The 20379-nt window shown below is 46.7% G+C and overlaps 1 protein-coding gene across 1 annotated transcript in view; it reads left to right on the forward strand.

Annotated features, from left to right (window-relative positions):
* LOC119406816 (astacin-like metalloprotease toxin 5) overlaps positions 1-20379 on the forward strand; it is a 33201-nt gene that overhangs the window by 2916 nt on the left and 9906 nt on the right. Inside the window, exons 2-3 of the mRNA XM_037673550.2 lie at positions 5451-5521; positions 13225-13297. Coding sequence (XP_037529478.1) covers positions 5451-5521; positions 13225-13297 — 144 coding nt within the window. The remainder of the gene's footprint in view (positions 1-5450; positions 5522-13224; positions 13298-20379) is intronic.

Genomic DNA, 20379 nt, shown 5'->3' on the forward strand with positions numbered 1-20379 from the left:
TGCTCAATACCCGCGCTACAACAAATGTCTACCGTCCACCAGGTTGCCGCGCAAATGACAAGCTTTCATGAAAAAGCTCGATATTGCTGTCGATAAGATAGCTGATGCCCTTACCTACGCAGCGCCCTATCCGATCCCCTTTCAACCTTTCAGTCCCGAATTCCTTCTATTACTCTGCAACTGGGACCGAATTCACCGGACTTCTCTTTCGTAAGTGCGTATTCTGATCGGTCAGCCGGCTTCGCTAATGATTTGTCCCGTATCGTGATTGGCTGAAATGTCCTGTCACGAAAATTTTGAGCGTAAGACGTTTTTGTGAATACGGGCCCCGGTCTTTAAAATTTCAGGTGTGCATGATGATGATAGCCCCAAAATATAAAAAAATCTGTGCTCATACATTTGAACAAAATTTGTTTGTGACGTACTTAATTTAATAACTATTTAGCATTTAATATTATCTTTATTATTCATAATAATTTATTACTTAAAATTAGTTCGAAGAGATACCTGGACTAAGGGACCCTCCCACCTAGAGTGACCCCAAGCTTAAGAGCTCGGGGACACTGTTTTGGCAAATTAAAAGTTTATTTCATCATCATCAAGAGATATAGCACAATACCGAATAGTCAAAGTTCAAATGTTCGATACAAAACTAAAATATGTACTTTGCCTCTGCACGGTGAAAGAAGCCAGCATTGGCGTATATCATGAGGGGGGGGGGGGGTCAGAAGGGTCGTGACCTTCCTTGGGTTCAGGCTGGGGGACACCCCTTGCAAGTGAGATTCAGCTTTAGAACATCATACATTTTGTACAGCGAAAGCTGTTATGAGATCATTTCACCGGCCGTTTTTGGTGCCGTAGTTGTCCGCCGCCGCCGCCGCCGCCGGTGTCCGTAACCAGTATCGCTCGAAATAAGAAAAAAAGCGAAATAAGAAAAAAATTCCAGGATGGAATGAGGTTCGAACCTGGGCCCTCTGCGTGTGAGCCCAGTATTCAACCTCTGAGCCATGCCGGTGCCTGAAACTGCTTTGCAAAAAGGTCCTATACAGGCATCATGTCGGGAAGGAACCACATTAGCATATGCAATATAGCGTGGTAAAAGAGTAAAATAAGCACCAAGCGTCGCACAACGCGAATTCTGTAACCAGGCGTCACACAATGCGAAATGCGCAACGAGTAGGTTGTTGAATGCTTCCAACCCATTACAAAGAGCTCTGCCATAATTCTTCGTCGTCATCAGGCACAGCATCAACAATGTGCGCATAATGCCTTACATGCGTTTAGCAGGTACCACGGCTCTCCGTAGAATGACGAAAAAAGGCACAGTGCCTGCTGCCCTACTTCTAAAAAATTACAATGATTTATAGCGTAGTGGGTTCCTCGCAAGTGCACTTGTATTGGTTGCCAAGGAAGCCCATAAGCGCATGATCCATTTCCTCGGGGTCTCAGTAAAATTACAATAATTTAGAGCGTAGTGGGTTCCTCGCAAGTGCACTTACATTGGTTGCCAAGGAAGCCCATAAGCGCATGATCCATTTCCTCGGGGTCTCAGTAAAATTACAATGATTTATAGCGTAGTGGGTTCCTCGCAAGTGCACTTGTGTTGGTTGCCAAGGAAACCCATAAGCGCATGATCCATTTCCTCGGGATCTCAGTAAGGTTCTTCGCCCCCCCCCCCCCCCCCCCCGTCTCTCTCTCACGTCAACGTATGTTATACAGCATGACGGGAGAGGGAAATAGCGACCGGGCGTCACCCAATGCAAATTACATAACTGGTGGGCCGTTTAAAGCTTCCAACCCATTACAAAGGGCTGCGCCGTAATTCTTCATAGTCATCAGTCGTCGCGTCAACAAAGTGCACATAATGCCTTACAGACGTGCAGCTGATGCCTCGTTTCTCCGCAGAATGACGAATAATGGCTTAGTAGGTGCTTCCCAACTTCACAAAAATTGCGATTAATGGCGTAGTGGGTACCTTTCTAGTGTAATTGTATTGTAGCCCGAAGAGAGCTTACAACGGGCTCTAGAAACGCCGCTCTTCCAGCTTTCGCTGTGAGTGTGCTGCGGTTTCAGCGCAGGCCTGGCGTTTTTTAATTACTTGACAGTTAAGTATAGCGCATTCAACTATTTGTAAAGGCTGTTTATTTTTTAGTGTGTACCTGTATTCAATACCCATCAGCTGTGTCAGACTATAAAAATCGCAAAAGCCGCTCGACAGGTTCAAAGAAGACTGAATAGAACAATGCTCGAGCTGGGACCCCATGCTCGGTTTATAAATTTTATTTCAAAGCATGGTTTAATTTTTATGTAAATAAAAGTACAACCCTTATGTATAAAACAAAATGGCCGCCATGGTCTGATGTGTGTCCCCCCTTGTGATTTTTCTGGATTTACGCCATTGGAAGCCAGCACAGCAAATGACAGGAGCAGCACAATCGACTCTGTTATTTCTTTGTTCACACGTGGTCTAATTTTGTTTAGTCTACCAGATTGCCAGAATATGTAGAGCAGATGCAAAAGATGGGTTGTAGCAGAAAAGGAACAGCTTTTTTTAAACCATGGGTTGCCCACAGACCTATAAATCTTATATTCCAACTGAGCCTTAGAGGCTTAAACTTTTGAAGAGCAATCAAGTTACAAAATTTGACGTTTGCACACTATCTTTTGGTCGTATGGCCTCCGCCTCAAAGTCCCCCGAATAACCACAGCGATATCACCTAGAGTACGCATTCTTCCGATAACAAATGAGGACACCGGCTGCTCATGTACCTGCATGGTTATTTGAGACGGCTTACCGATTTTTCTAGCTGTACTACATGTCGCGATACTGGAGACGAGAGAACAGACTTTTGGGCTAGTTGGTTCGTTACGTTCATTCAAGCCATAGCGCCGATAAGACAGGGACCACAGAAAGAGGACGGGACGTGCGCTACTCACAACTGAATCTTTATTTCGGAAGACATGCACTTATACAGCAATGAAAAAACCGCGACCATCACCACAAAACCGTATCACACGCGCAAGCCTGCATCATCCAGATACGCGATTTCCTTTGCATTAAGAGCAATTGAGGGTGCGCTAACACAATTTGTATCTCCTTTAGCAATCAACAATCAAGGTGGAAGTTAGTATCCGTGCCATATATGCATGGTTTATCCCACAACCTTAAGAAGGTAGCCAGCAAAGCGGAAGTAGATGTGGTGTTTTCAGCTCCACAAAAATGAGTGAGCTTTTGTAAGGTTACCGACCCCTTCCACAAGAAACGCCGATTATGCGAGAAGAAGCACCAGTGCGTGCACTTTCGTGGCCTGTGCTCAAAGTGTTGTTTATAGATTCCCGTTTTCGTGCGGCAAGGTATATATCGGGCAGACGGGCAGATGCCTGAATGGTAGGCTCAGAGAGCACAAACAGAAGCTTAACTGTTACCGCGACGGGCATGCATCAGTGCATTGTAATGACTGTGGCTGCCGACCTTTGTTCAATGAGTGTGTAGCTCTGTATAGGAATTTTGATAAGGATACGCGGGAGATTGTCGAAGCCTGGTTCATTGCTAAAGAAGATACCAATTGTGTTACTACACCCTCGATTGCTCTTAGTGCAAAGGAAATCGCGTATCTGGATGATGTAGGCTTGCGCGTGTGATACGGTTTTGTGGTGACGGTTGCGGTTTTTTCATTGCTGTATAAGTACATGTCTTCCGAAATGAAGATTCAGTTGTGAGTAGCGCACGCCCCGTCCTCTTTCTGGGGTCCCTGTCTTATCGGCGCTATGGCTTCAACTGGAGACGAGGAGCTTATTCTACGGCCGTGCTTAAAATTTCGAGATGAATGTTAAGCTCTTTTCGAAAACTAGGAAAACAAGGGCTTTCCTGCCTTCCTTCAACACGTTGTTTTCCCATACGAGTGCCTCATAGCTTCCGAGAAAGACTCACGTTTTCTTCTTACATCCATAAGAGAGACAGTAAAGTAACAAGATCCCTTATGCATTCTGCTAAGACGACTCAAAGGTGACAACCATCTCATTTTAAGTGCGTCGCACTTCAGAGACCCGGCTTGTCGTGCGTAGATCTCATGTGGTGTGATCGCATTCACAATCAAATGCTCAATACAGGCCTAAAACAAGGCTAGCAATGCGCAAAACCGGGTTAAAATAAACGAACAGGGTCTAAAATAATATAATTGACAGAAATAACCCGGAAGTAATCGCAGTAGTTAACTGAAAATCGCTAAAAACGCTTTGAAAACATGCGGCTGACACCCGCGCCTCGCCAAGCGTGCCATTGCTCCTCCCACCGGTGCTTCTCCGACGCTTCGTCGCTACATCTGAAGGGGCAAACAACCTGACGGAACTCGCTGCAGACGACACGTATCTGAACTGCCGCAACAAATAGGAAGTCGATAAAGCGCAGCAAAAAGTAGCGCGCATGTCGCGCGCAAGATTGCGAGGAAGACTCGGATCAGTGAGAAGAAACGGATCAGTGGGAACTCTACGAACGGGAATCGCCTGGGCTACGCACTTCCGGAGCTGCATTTAGCGCAGGATTTAGAATAAATGGCGGCGTAAGATATATACTCTTTAGGTGAGGACAGTCGCGAGACGCGATCGACCAGATAAAGTAACAACGCCGAGCGCCCATCGGTCGGCTGACGGCAGCGGATACCTATCGGCGGGATGATGCAACTAAAACACAAAAATGCGTTCCCGTAGCAACTGGCGATCCGCGGAAAATCTGAATTTCCTAGTCAGCGAACGCGGATATGGCACGCCAGCAACTAAATTTGGAAACGCATACGGCGTTTTTCGCGAGCGTGAAAAAGATACTTGCGGCGGACGCTGGCGTTGCCGTCGATCACGTCGGTTGCCATAGCAACGGCGCAGAAAGCATTTTCTATCTTTAAGTTGCGTAGATACCCGCTGCGGTCACCAGACCAACGTACGCGCGCCGTTGTTACTTTAGGCGCTCTGCATGCAAGCCGAAAAGTGTCGCCACCTAAACAGTATATATCTTACACCGTGAACTAAAGCAATCGCTACACAACTTTTTATTCTTCGTTGTCTTCTCACGCGATGATATTGACCTACGTGATGATGCTATCACATGACGTCATGTTATGTGACGTCATTATAGCGCCAGAAATGTATCGATCGGTGGCGTCATGAAGGTGCCACGTGTGTCGTCCTCGTGACGTCATCGGAGATCCTGTGATACTCTTTGGGCTGTTCGTGTTGACGCCGACGGTCGCTTTTCGCGTTTCATGAGAAATCTAAGCCTTTCGCCTTAATAACGTGCCGTAGTGACACGCTGCATGGGGTTTAACTATTGACCTCGATCGCCGTACTAATTCCATATGTGCGGTGCGCGATGGGCGCCTGACTAACGGATGACGCACGCATAGCATAAGGCGTCTTCTTGTCTGTATAACTAGGTGCATTGTATCGCTAATGTGCAGGAGTGCTGGCCTTGGAAACAGGAGGAAACTTCGAGGGAGATATTCTTCGGCCCACAAACATCTCCACTGATGTAAGTGCGGTCTCTTTATTTTCAACTTTCAGAATAATTTGCTAAAGATTTTTCGCGTTGATTTCCGACGGAATTGTTGAGATTACATGGTCTATTCCTGACCGCCGTCCCATCTCTGTAAGCAGGCCCATAGCCGGGGGGGGGGGGGGGCTAGGGTTTCTCCCTCAAAATTTTGGTTAAGTAGGTGTTTTTATCAAAAATAAATAATGAAAATAGGCGTTTTTCTCAAATAGTCAAGGTTTTGATCAAGTGGGCCCTCCCCGAAAAAAATTCCTGGCTACGGCCTGTCTGTGAGCTACGTCTCAGGCTACGACAAAGAAAGGAAGATATCGCAAGTTAAAAATTGCAAGGTCTAACTACCAAATTTTCCTGTGCACTGTCATCTTTTGTACAGCCCCAATAAAAGAAGGTGTTTAAAGGCGGATGTTAAGAGAAACAGAGAAAAAACCTACACTGCGGGGATTTGCGCGCCACAACCACGGTGACGACGACGCATGAATTTGCAAACAACAGTAACAGTAGGTTTTTAGATACCCGTCGCCAGTGATTGGAGCGCCACGTGTGTTGGATGTCCGAAACAACATGGAAGAAGTCTCTATTCCTGCTTCAATCAGCGCACTCATGAAAAAGCATATTGACGTCTTGCCTCACCCACGCACTGGAAAAAAATACTTTGTCGACGTGTTACGGAAGAAAGACTCCGGTCAACGATGAGCTGGTCTGGCGCAGTTGGCTACGTCTCAGATTTGAAGGTTTGCTTGTCAGATGGCATTTTAAGATGGTAAGAAATATTCGGTTCATGTTTGTGAACAGGAAAAAATAAGTGAGATAAAGGAAAGGAATATGGCAAGGTGTAAAATACGAGAGCTTCCGTCACGTCGCTTAAATGGGCGAGTCAGATTTTCGAAAGTTTAGCTCCTTAAGATTTGCCTTTCTCGAGGTAGAGCGGAGAGAAATGTTGTATACTTTGATACTTCTTACGCGTACTTTCATGCACGTACAAAATTAAGCGTGTCGTATGGAGCGTGCGATACAGTGCAGTGGAAGCATCAGGGCAGTACGGATATGTACGTGTTACGAAAAAATTAAAAACACAAAAAATCCGGCAGATCCCACGCACTGTGGGAATCGATGTAATGCGAAGCAGCCAGCAAAGAGCTGCATACATCGCCTTGTTTATTTTTGAGCCGAATGAAATCATTCATGCCGATGGCATCTAGTTCACCATATATCGCATGTTTGCCATGCACGCGTGCATGCACAATGTGGTATATACCATGCCAATGAAACTTATATTCTGGTATATACACTGCATGACCGGTGATTTATGTTCATCACGCACTCCTGTCATGCAATACCAATTTTGGTATATATCCAGTTATCTAAACGGCCGGAAGCGCACCATAACACTGTCATGTTAATCATACCGTACATGACATGCATAACATAATTCGCATGCTAGGACCTGTCATTTATGTTCGTCATACAGTCACATCGCACAATACCAATTTTGGTGTATATCAAACGAGCGAAATGGCCGCGAGTCCACCATGAACGTGGCATGTAAATCATGTCATACATGACATGCATGTCATGGTTTTCATGTTACCACCTGTCATTTACGTTCTCCATACAGTCACATCGCGCAATACCAATTTCGGCGAATATCAATCTAGCGAAACGGCCGCGAGCGCAGCATGAGCGTGCCATGTAAATCATGTCGTACATGACATGCATGTCATGGTTTTCATGTTACCACCTGTTATTCATATTCTTGATACAGTCACATCGCGCAATACTAATTTTGGTGTATATCAACCTAGCGAAACGGCCGCGAGTGCGTCATGAGCGTGGCATGTAAATTATGTCGTGCATGACACGCGTGTCATGATTTTCATGTTACCACCTCTAATTTACGTTAATCGTACAGTCGCGTCGCGCAATACCAATTTTGGTGTATATCAAGCCAGCGAAACGGCCGCGAATGCACCATGAGCGTGGCATGTAAATCATGACATACATGACATGCATGTCATGGTTTTCATGTTAGTACATCTAATTTACGTTCGTCATACAGTCGCGTCGTGCAATGCCAATTTTTGGTGTATATCGAGCCCGCGAAGCGGCCGCGAATGCACCATGAGCATGGCATGTAAATCATGACACACACAACATGCATGTCATGGTTTTCATGTTACCAACTGTTATTGATGTTCTTCATACAGTCACACCGCGCAATACCAATTTTGGTGTATATCAACCCAGCGAAACGGCCGCGAGTGCGTCATGAGCGTGGCATGTAAATTATGTAGTGCATGACACGCGTGTCATGGTTTTCATCTTACCACCTCTAATTTACGTTCGTCATACAGTCGCGTCGCGCAATACCAATTTTGGTGTATATCAAGCCAGCGAAACGGCCGCGAATGCACCATGAGCGTGGCATGTAAATCATGACATACATGACATGCATGTCATGGTTTTCATGTTACTACATCTAATTTACGTTCGTCATACAGTCGCGTCGTGCAATGCCAATTTTGGTGTATATCAAGGCCGCGAAACGTCCGCGAATGCACCATGAGCGTGGCATGTAAATTATGACATACATGACATGCATGTCATGGTTTTCATGTTACCACCTCTAATTTACGTTAATCGTACAGTCGCGTCGCGTAATACCAATTTTGGTGTATATCAAGGCCGCGAAACTTCCGCGAATGCACCATGAGCATGGCATGTAAATTATGACATACATGACATGCATGTCATGGTTTTCATGTTACCACCTGTTATTCATATTCTTGATACAGTCACATCGCGCAATACTAATTTTGGTGTATATCAACCTAGCGAAACGGCCGCGAGTGCGTCATGAGCGTGGCATGTAAATCATGACGTGCATGACGCGCGTGTCATGATGTTCATGTTACCATGTGTCAGTTATGTTCGTCATGTCGAAGTGTCTCGTCATACCAGTTTTCGTATATATCCATTCATTTAAACGGCCGCGAGCACCCCGAGACCATGTCATGTAAATCATGCCGCACATGACATGCGTGTCATGATTTGCACATTAGGACCTGTCATTATGTTCGCCATGAACTCTTGTCACGTCATACCAGTTTTCGTATACATGAAATTAACGGAATGGCCGCAAGAGCAGCAAGGCCGTGGAATGTAAATCATGCTGTTCATGACATGCATGTCATGATTTTCATGTTATGACCTGTCATTTATGTTCGCAATACGGTCATGTTATTCCATGCCAATTTTGGTATACATCCGATTAACGAAACGGCCAGGAGAGCACAAAGTCGTAGGCGGCTAGATAGATAGATAGATAGATAGATAGATAGATAGATAGATAGATAGATAGATAGATAGATAGATAGATAGATAGATAGATAGATAGATAGATAGATACGCTCAAACTCGCAGAAGTTCGCTAAGAAATGCTTCCCATTTAACAACAAAACAAAGATAAAACGACCACTTATAATTACTTCACCGATAAATGTAGTTATTTATGGTTCTTAGTTGTTAAGTAGAAACCGTATTCCCTTACAGCATCGCATGCGCAGTAACTATTTTGCTCAACTGGCACGACTTATTGGAACTGGGCAGAAGTATGCGTAGAACGAAGGCTGTGTGGAAGCGATCGAGGCCGTCCTGTCGCCTTCCCCTTTTCGCTTCGGAAACCCCGTAACCCTGTGCCTGCCTTAAAACACTGCCTTGAGCATACGGTACGTGTATTCATTCATTCTCCACTTGACGCCTTGCGTCATTCCACATCAGACGAGCCTGGGCCTCGGCTGTCGCATCTCTCGGAATGCGGAACGCCCTTCTTGCATCTCCCGTTGTCTCATCGAGAAAACAATGCAATCAGCGAAGCGTTGAGCCAGAGCAACGCCGGTCTAACTGATTCACGCTTCAGGTGTTCGTGATAGCACGGGGTGGTGACCTCGGATATCGCCTTTGGCGCACGCTTTCATGCGATTTGGGTCACGATCAGAACGAAATAATTTGTGAATAAATTAGGAATTTAATTCCGCTTATTTTAAAACGTACCAATAAGCACGATGTGATTATGAATCACGCCGTTGGGGAGGCTTATGTATTTTACGGCGAAAACTTAGATGCCTCATCAAACGAGAAAATCAATCGTCGGCGTCGGCGGCCTCATAACACGGACGCAAAATAATCATCACCACGTGATGGCATCGCCATATTACGCCATCACGACGTCACAGATCGCCAAAATTTGCGTGTCGTCATGGTGACGTCAAATGATGACGTCATCACATTACATCGTCGCTTGGTCAAATGTGGGCCGATCACGGAGGCAGCGCAAAACCAGGTGAGATGCAGAAAGCTTTCCAAGGGGGCCGGGGAGGCTAAATACATCGACTCAGACGAAAACAATGTATTTTGCCTTCGAGTCGTCTTAGGCGAATGCGTAAGGGAACCTGCGAGTTTTTTTCCCCTTCTGGGGTTCTTTAAAGGGCCCCTAAACCACCCAGCGGACGAAATTTAGGTGTGGTGTTGTAGTTGTGCACGAGTCTACAACGAACATGCAGCCGTGATAATTTTTCGAAACAGTGCCGAGATAGCAAAGTTCTACGCGTTTGATGACCGACACGGGGCGATATCTCGTTTCGCTCTTTCTTTCGCTACCCTCCGTTCGTCGGCTGGTCTCCTCTCCCAAAGGCGCCTTGCCCTCCTCGCCTATTGACCCTCCCAGTCTCACGTGACATACCTCATAGCCGACGCGCTCTTCGTGACAGTATCCGCTTCCGGTTACCGCGACTCCGTCAACTGCGTGCTTCTCGGCTACCCGCTGTTGTTGATTCAGTTCGCGCAGCTTATCAGACCGCTTGGCACGACTGTGTTGGTACGATAGCGATTTGGCACTTGCGTTACGGGCCGCAGTTGCCGATTCGCAAGCGCACGTGCTGGCCACACGGCGAAGAACAGCATGGAGCGCGGGCAGCTGTTTGCACACTAACCGGAAGTCGTCGGTTCTTGTTCGACCAGTCGAGCATCGCTTGCAGACCGCATCACAGATTCAACATGTTGACGTCACAGACGTCACTGGAGAAGCCGGAAAGGCCCGGAGAGGAGATGCGCTGCCACATGTCGTATCGTTGATCGTGACGGCATTCTGAACACGATGCGCGTGTTTACTTGAAATACTTGAAAAAAAAGTCACTGTTTCGTCGCAAGGGCGAAGCAACATGTATGCGATAGCAAGAAACTAATGCTATACGAAGTGAGGCTCGCCAATGAATACTCTCAGTTTGAACAGCGCTCCTGTTGCAAAGGCGGCCGAAGCAGCGAAAGAAACTAGCGTGCTTCAAGTCTCGAGCTGTGACACTTGATAGTTCGCGCTCATCTTCTGTTTGTTCGTTTAGCGGCGTCCCTTGAGCTCGAGTGACTTTGGTACGCTGCGTAACACGAGCGCGGACATCACGGTGAAAGCTCGAAACATCCCTCTTCCCCTCACCACGAGAAAACCGCGCGAGCAGACAGCAAAAGGGCAAGGTTCTCCCTGCGCAAATATAAGAAGAAGCGAGCGAGCTCGCCGACGACTTTTAAATGCGCCCGTCGCGCTCCTAGCGCCATCTCGCTGGTAATGAAGAAACGCTTATAAGCGCCTGCCGGTCTCCGAGTCCGTTCAGCGGTAAAGGGTGTGTATATAACGCTCGCCGATAGCTCCGTGGAGGATCTACGTTTCGTGGCGCAGTGGTTAGCGCCACTCGCTGCGGAGAAAGAGGTCCCTGGTTCGATTCCGCGCTTCGGAAGCATTTTTTTCTGAATTATTTTTCTTTGGGGCTTTTATATATATATATATATATATATATATATATATATATATATATATTGTTAAGACGTTTATTGACGGCGAGATTGACGGCGACGATGCACAACGACAGAGCGCAGACTCGCAGACTCTCACGAGCACGAGCACGAGGGGCGTGCTCTCCGAGGATAGGCGAAGAGGGTGACCCACTAGGAGGCGCTTGAGAGGACGACCCATTAGAGCGTTCCAATGCTTCTCTACAATATATATATATATATATATATATATATATATATATATATATATACTTATACATATACGGTGCATGACGGCGACGGCAAAATTCAGCCGAGACTGTCCATATAATTGCTATCGCAATAAAATATCGAGTGAGGTTTAGGGGCCCTTTAACGCGTACCTAAATGCAAACACGCGGACCTTCTCGAAATTTCGGCCCCCATTGAAATATGAGTGCCGTGGCGGAGAATCATACCCGCGTCTTCGATGTTATATACCAGAGCTACACCTTAGCCGTTACGCTACCACGGCGGATAGCTGCCTATTCGGGAATATAAGTGTGTTATAGAAACTTTTTGGCCAGTTAAGTAGCTTGCCCGTGTAGACGAAAGTGGCCGTCCTTTGGTTGTTGTGCACTAGGAGTTCTGCAATGCGTCCACGGCACGAACCCTTAAGTATGCGCAACTGAGCCTTCGCAAAATAGTGAGCGCCCCCACCATACAGTTTGCAAACACCTGTAAGTTGGCTTTCCTTCAAGGATAGTTTACACACGAAACCTCTCGCTCCCAGACCGCTTTTCTCGTTCTATGAGTGTTTGCCCCTCCACATTACAGCGGAAGTGCATCAGCACGCCAACAGGCTTTTCAAAGCGTATATACAACATGAATGTCATGCCTCCATTAAGTTCTCCCGTGTACAAAAAGAAAAAGGGAAGAAACGAAAGAAATGATAGGTAGGAATTAGTGGTGAATGGAAGCAATAGTTTGTCCGCTAGCCTGTGGTCAGGGCTGTTAGTGTGGAAAACGTTCCTGCTTACGCATGTACATTAACTATATTGCAAGCTGTCACTTGCGCTGGTCAACGTGCGCAGTCGTTCTCATATAGTCAACCGCGAATCTTTCCCCAATGAGGAATCTTTGAAAGCATCCCATTTCTGAGCAGTTTGTGATAAATGAGGTGACATTCACGGAGTGTCTTCTTTACGTCTCTCATTATTGTTCTTTTTTGTTGTTTTTTAATACATTAATTGTGGGGTCACTAACAACGCACAACTTTATGGTGTTAGTATAATATACACACCTTCGGCTGAATATTTTCGCAGATGGCGTACGCCCCAGAGCACGCATCCTAGCGAGCGGGTGTATTAAATTTGCGATAAGGCTTCAGAACACGTATCGAGATGCAATGGTCAGGCTGAAACGCAGAGGCACGAACATCCCGAAGCTTATTGGATTGGGACAGGTGTTCCTTGTCATTTAGATTTCTTTTGGTACTCCAAATGGAAGGAAAAATGAAAAAGGTGCAGCGTCTCCTTTTGAGTGCGCGGATTAGTACAAACTCAATGCGAACCTGGGTTGTCGAACAGTAAGGCGTCTTTACAATGTGGCGTTTGAGACCTTCAAGACACTTCGATATACTGTTGACTTCGTTGTAAAGGTCACGCGCCTTAACACTCGCAGTATAGCCGGCCCGTAACGAATCCGACGTTATACAGGTCATACTGTTATTATGCAAGCGTTCGCTGTAGAGGCAATCGACTGCTACAGCCAGCTTTCCCCTGTTGGTCCCACCATGCGTGACGTAGTACTTTTTTACGAGCATGCATCTCCCTACCGTTTAACTGCTGATGATTCTGTGACGAGTTGTCTTTTCTGATGCACAGCGCAATGCAGTTACGGAGAAGGACGAATTGTGGCCCGGGGGAGTCATTCCTTACGTCATCGACGCTAAACTGAGTGAGTCAAAAAGATTTGGAGTCTCGTAACCGGTGGTTCAGTACCTGCGTGTTTCAGGGCCGATGCTAGTCTTTCTTGAGTTCCTTCCTATACGTTCTATAGGCCATGGCAAATTACCTGAGGCATATTGAGAGCCCCTGTTGGACTCTGCATAAAGCGACTGCTTTTTACATCTTAGTGCTTCACCGAACGCGCACGACTCGGCGTGCCTTTCTTAAGCGGTTTCTATCTACTTTTTGCAACGGGGTACGACGTTCACAGTGTCGATTATTATTCTTGCGATAACAATTATATTGCCACTCTCGGCGGGTTTTGGCTGTCGCCGTCGTGTTCCATACAAAGTCCAAATCGCTTACATCGCCCCGCCCATCGCATGTTCTACGCGCGAGCGTTGAGGACGAACGCGGCTGAAGAAGAGCTGAAACGAGCCGGCCATATCCGTCGCACGAAAGACACATTCGCACTTGAGAATTGAAAAGAAAGCGAAAACGCCAGTGTTCACGGAAAACCGTGTTCACGCGCGTCGAAAACATTCACTTTTGTTCCGCCGATGCTGTAGGCCGCCACCGCCTTCGCCACTTCTAGGATACATTACATTTCGCGCGTTTCCTGAACATTTAATTTCGCACCTAATTCAGGTAGTGTGTGCAAAACAAGGAAAAGAAATGGTTTTTCACCTTTTCAAAATGTTGCTTCAGGAGATAAATCAGCACAACCTACATAAGCGGACACGCCGGCAGCGGCGGTGGCGGATTCGCCCGGCTGTGCGAAACCGAGATGCGTTAGGGCACGCCGACTTGCTGCTGCTGCACCTTCCACTAATTCAGTGTTCTCGGCAATCTTAATCCAAATCTTAATGCAATCTCAATCAGGCTCTCGAGGGATGCGTCTTTGTAGAGACTGAGTTTTGCAAAGCACCACGGGTGGTTGGCGATTGCGCCGATGAGAATCATCGCCGACCCCTTGGCCGCCATTTTGAATATGCAGCCGGTTATTTACGTCACGTGGTTTATAGGCCTAGTGCGCTGCAGTTTTGATTGAACAAGTGGCGTCACCCGCGGCGCGGCGCGCTACTAATCAGTCGTGGCTGAAAGCAGGTGCGTACGGGCGGAACCGTAGCAGGTCGAAAGGACGAAGCTTATTCGTGGTCAAACAGGAGTGTAAACTACGTATTGCTGCGTGAATGGCTGTCGCAACAGCTACAGAAACGCTGTCGGTAAGCTGCCAAAAAGAGAATTATTTGATTTATATGGAAGGCTAACAAGAATGAGCGATGACAGCGTGGGATGGGGTTGGTGCGACGTGAGAGATAAACAGACGCTCTTCGTTTTTTAAATGCTTTCCTTGCTATTAGTGCGCATATTTGCTCGTCGTGGTCATGAACTCTGCCTTTATTTAGCCTCGATGGAGGTCTTCGGCAGCTTTTGAGGCACCAAAACCGCATATGCAGTGCCCACTTCTTGGGCGATGATGAGAGAAGCTCAATAGCCCTGCACTCTGCCTTTGTGTTCCGACTTTTTCCTGTGTGTGATTGGAAAGGCGACAGCGTGACCCTGCGACGAAGCGTTGAACACCTTCGCGTATATAGAAAGCGACGCGGCGATGGCCAGAGCCAGGCGCATGATAGGTTTGTGCAGGATGTGTGCTCGCACTTGTTGACGAACGAGGCGGCGGCGTGCTTACACTATCCTTGGCATGTGCACCCTGCTCCCACAATGTGCAACTGGGTTCTATAGACAACTGAGAAAAAGTGAGAAATCATCTAATAGCCCGAAGGAACGAGCGAACGTTAAAAAAGCGAGAGGAACGGAACGAAGGAACTTTTCTGTTGCTTAGCCCGAACACCGACAGACCCCTGCTGAATAGCGAGAACGGATGAAAAAGTCAAAGGAAGGTCTTCGCCTAATAGATGGGGAAAGCACGAGCTTCTTCTTCGCAATGCTTTTAATTTAATGTAAAGAATACAATACCTTTATAAAACTTTGATAACCCCTCGGAACTAACCTCTCTGTTTTTTCCGCGCTGTTAAAATTTTTTCTTGAGGATGGATTACCAACTCGTCCAAACGCTCACGTTAGTCGGCCGGGCCCTTTGCAGACAGTTTCCTCCTAACGTCGTAAACATGATTGCCGGTGTAAAGATAACTGCCGTTAAGAAAACAGCCTTTGTTTTAAATATCTTTCTATGTATTCAGTTCCGTGAAATCCACACAATCACGCGCACTGCTAGTTCCGCAATGTCATTGCTCTGCTCCCACAGAGCGGCGTTCGCAACATGTCACGACGGGATCATGCGCGCGGCCGCTACTCGCGGCACTGACTACCCTAGGGTGCCTCGATGCCAGCTCTTCCGCTTCCAGGGTGGAGACAACTTTTGACCCACCCCGCGCCGCCGTTTCCTCGCGGGGAGCCATATTAGTTTTAAAGTGTGAGGCGGAGTGCCGTGGCTAGCGCGGGGACGGTTCTGCAAACTGCAAACGCGTTGGTGTTTAAGCTGTTAGATCAGTTCTTTGACCGCTATGACACGCTGTTGTGTGCCACTGTGTACTGTTTTACATGCGAAAGGCCAACGGATGTTTCGCTTCCCTCGTAACAGAGAACGGAGAGCAAAATGGGAGGTACAAGTGAAACGCAACTGCTGGCATCCGACAGACAGTACCAAGATATCCGAGATTAGTTGACTTGCCGCAGCGTATGACCGTGAATTTTGATCGCTGTCCGTGAGCATGCTGTTAGACAAATTCATGTACGAACTGAATAGTTGTTTCGCTATAGCTGCACGGCATAATCATTGTGAGAAGCTTCGTGCCTCTGGTTAACCTCCCTGTCTTTCCTTGCTTCTTTCTCTTCTATTACAGAGGAGCTGACACGCTTTTTATTAGGCCGTGCGCAGTCAACAGAAATTCGGCCCATATTGCCTATGCCTGCATCAGCCAAAAATAGGCTTAAATAGGCTTATCTAAGCCTATTTAAGACAAGTTAATCATAGCTCAGGCTAATTACACTAAGTCAAGCCAATCAATACTAATCGATACCAATCAATACTGATCGATACTAATCGATCCTAAGCCCCCCCCCCGTCCCGTAGCCAGGGAGGGGGGGGGCTTAGGCCCCCTCCCCCTGGCTACGGGCCTGATGTGAGGCGCATACCGTAGTCGGGAACAGCGAATTAATTTTGACCAGCTGGGGTTCTTATGTGCATACAATACTTGGTCCCAGCGCATTAGTGCTTTCAAAACCTCTCGAAATGTGGCCGCTTCGGCCAGTACGAGACTTGTGACCTGGAATTCAGCAGTGCAACATCACGGTCGCTGGGCTAATGCATTGTGTACAAAGCCGTGGTCTACAACAATGCACCGCTGTGCACAGTGCAAAGAACAGAGGTCGCAGACAAGTAAACAAGGCAAGGCATGCACTACTCACAACTGGGGTTTATTTTGCAAAAAACATGCATTAAATAGGTGCCAATTCCGCAGCAATGACGAAAAAAAAAATCACAGCATATCCACGGAGTGAATGATGATGAGTGGTCGAAGCTGCGGAGGTTCATCGGTAAACCGTGAATCTTCCGTGAATTCTGCCCAGTACATCATCACCGACGTGAGATCGGGCGCTTTTATACTAAAGGTTCGATGAGAGTTATGACGACTTGCAGCTCACTTTGATTTTACATGTACGCTGTGAATTTTCATTGTTTAGAAAACCATTGCTTTAGGAAACATCTGACGTCTTTCGTTAAGCAGCTGGCGCCTTTTCGTTTTGCTTTAGAAACATCTGGCGTTCTTTCGTTTTGCTTTTACAAAACATCTGGCGTCTTTCGTTGGTTTATTTCATCAATCAACGGCGTTTTGAACAAAATTTTTATTGTTTAATCACGCACAGGAGAAATCTCACCAGGCACTACCTTGGAGGTAAACAATGGCTGCTAATGGGAATGAGAGACAGAAGAAGTCGGCTTTTAGCTAACACTTACACTTCTACTTCTACTAACGTTTCCTACTGGAACATGCCAATGGCTGCTAATGGGGAATGAGAGACAGAAGAATTCGGCTTTTAGTTAACGCGCACGCTGCGAATTTTTTATTGTTCAACAACGCACAGGAAAAATCTCCCACCGGCACCACCTTGGAGGTCAAAGCGTAAGACTGGTTACGCACTACGACTACTACGACTACGACTACGAGGGACGAACGGGTGCCGCCTTAAGGAGCTTCGCCCCTAAAATAGAGGAACATTTTACCTATTTAATGAATTCTTTCAAATAATAAACCCCAGTTGTAACGCCTTCCTGCGGCCTGTGTTCTTTGTGCTGTACCCAAGAATGAATGCTGTTAAGCATCACGCAGTACCGTGATGCTTAAAATAAAACCTAATTAGTAAGAAAGTAGGTAGTCTCCGAGTATGAAAGCAACTAAATACTGAATGTTAGTTATAGAGAATCACTGTATGCCGCGTTAAAGCGTGCATTGCGAATAAGAGCTAATTGCGGAAATAGAATATCGTTCAGCTTCTCAGAAGGCGCTGCTGCCCCTGCGTGCAGCTCGCAGCAGTAAGGGCGCATTAAATGCCCTTAATGTAGGCGCGTTACAATGTCCTTGTAACTCTGACATCTGCGTGTGTAACTTACAAAGCGCTTTTGGTGTTCTTGAGGAACACTCGACTTAACCAAGGTTGGTTAATGGCTATTTTGTGTATATATGTGCGCTTGTGACTACGTACTACTTGTGCGTATAAGCAGAGTCCTTCAATGCTTTTCTGGTCACGAAACTCCTCCGTAACGCTATGGGGTGAGCTTGCTATGTCGCCGCAGCGGCCGCGCGGCGGCGCTAGGAGCGCGCAGGGGGTATTGAGGAGAGCTTCGCTATGTAGGGAGAGCTGGGGGCCCGAGGAATCCGGCGGCATCGGCGCTCAGTTTTCCTCGCTGTTTCTTAATTTGTGTGACTGACGGGTGTGAGAAATGTGTGCGAGGACATGGATAGTGTACGTGAGCGATGATGCCGAAGACTTGTTGTGTACAGGGTTGTCGCTCCGGCTATACAGAGGTACGAGCGGAAAGGTGTCGTTGTTTAGTTTGCCGATGGCCGGCGATGAGAGGGATGAATAGAAACGTGCAATACCGCGACAGGAAGCTGCCAGATTTACCTTCGATGTTGAACAGGTTAGAATGTGCGAGATACATTTTGATGCCATCGACGTTATTCGAACGGACGACTTCATAGGGAATGGAGAAAATGTGTCTTTGCGACGCGAGAAGGCAAAGTTGCGGGCCGGCGCTGTTTCTTTCGCAGCTTGCTAGTTTTTTAGAATAACAGAGAGCCGAGCTAGTTGGCAGGGCCGTAACTAAAGGGGGGTTGAGGGGGTTCCGACAACCCCGAAATTTTTTCATGCCTTAACTTTTCGGATGACACAAAAATACTTGCATGCCTTCACAGCGACCACCAGTTGCCAAAGTTAGCCGTTGTACACACAAACACCTCCCGAAAAAAATTCCTGGGTACGGCCCTGCTAGTTGGTAAGTATTCATTCTAAAAAGACACGGCGTGCAGACAAGGACACAAGGAATAAGTAATGATACCAGGCGTTTGTAGTGCCGTGACTTCTTACTTGCGTCCGTGTTTGCACGCCCTGTCTTTTTAGAATAGTTCTTTAGGTTCTTTCCAGCTTATTAAATGCTTTGCATTGTTTCCTTGTTTGCCGTTGTTAAAAAAAAGCGTTTTTTTTAATTTTTTTTGACTGAATGTCAACTAAGCTATTTTTTTAATTTTTATATTGTACTTCAGAGTTTCCCTTGTTTTTTGCATTAGCTTGCTCCCTCCATGTACTGGCCGTGCAGAGAGTTTCCCTGCGCTAGGAAAATGTCGCTCATAGCTTTCTGTTTTCTGAGGTATTTTTGCAATAAAAGTTTTTCTATCTTTCTCTTTCAATCGTAGCATTCTTGCTTTGTTTACTGTATAATAGTTGCCCGACAGTGGGATGCTCTCAAACATGTGCATTGAAATAAGCAATTATAGTGAAGTATGGAAGCAAAGGGCGTTAGTGTTTCCTCAGCTTGACACGTTTTTGGGTATTTCACCCCGTGTTACGTTTTCCACGTTCTGAATAATTCGAAAGCGCAACAGAGCTCTGCTTGTGACCACATATGTGCTTATTTTCTCTAGATTAGCGACACGCGGTTTCATTTCAGTTAATCACGTCGCCCTTGTGCACTCTTCATTAAGAAAATCGTTGCATCACGCGGCGCAGACATAGTCCATCTAAGCAGTCAAAGTAACGCGCGTTTTGATTTGTGAAGGTACCACGAGCGCGAAGATTGGAGATACCCGCGAGTGCCTTTTCGACGCTGCACAATGTAAAGTGCGACACACGTTCGCTCGTGCAGTGTTCACGTAACATGATATTGTCAAAGTTACTCGTAGAAAATGAACAAAACCTGGTTAGAAACTCGGAGTTAAGGCTAGGTTAGGTCCTAGAGATCAGCTGGTGTTCACCCGGCAAACGGACGCTATACCTTGCGAAAGCTTCGTCACTCCTGATTTCAAGTGTTGCCGAAGTTCTGTGAGGTAGGCTGCAGCGGTGTGAAGTTAGCTTTTATGAACTGTAATCACAGGAATGTAGAGCTTTTCTTTTTTGTAATGCGGCTGTGTTAAACTCCCGCGGCGTAGACGACCTGATTGTAAATAGCGCGATCGGCGCTGGCTCAACTCCCGCTATGAATCTTCAGTTTGCGAGTTGGTTGGTTTGTAAGGCTTGTGCAGTGTGACAAGTCTAGGTAAATATCCCGTGCTCCACTGCCTGAGGTAAGGAACCTCGCTGGAACAACATATACAGCTAATATTGCCGCGTCGGCACGACTGTATGCATCGCAGCCTTGATATTAAAAAGAAAAAAAAGACGCGAAAGTAAGTTTTTTACACGCGTATGCGACTAAGACATCGTATGTCAGGTGAAGTATGAATGGTAGTTGAAATATTGCGGTTTGATGCACCGTTAAACCATTGCCTCCAACCGGCACAGCATTCATCCGACCGCAGCGCGCGCGCACGAATGCCCCCGCGTTGACCGCGGCGACCCTAGCGGCCCGCC

The sequence above is a fragment of the Rhipicephalus sanguineus genome, chromosome 10, assembly GCF_013339695.2.
Source record: "Rhipicephalus sanguineus isolate Rsan-2018 chromosome 10, BIME_Rsan_1.4, whole genome shotgun sequence".
In the NCBI taxonomy this organism is placed as follows: Eukaryota; Metazoa; Arthropoda; class Arachnida; order Ixodida; family Ixodidae; genus Rhipicephalus; species Rhipicephalus sanguineus.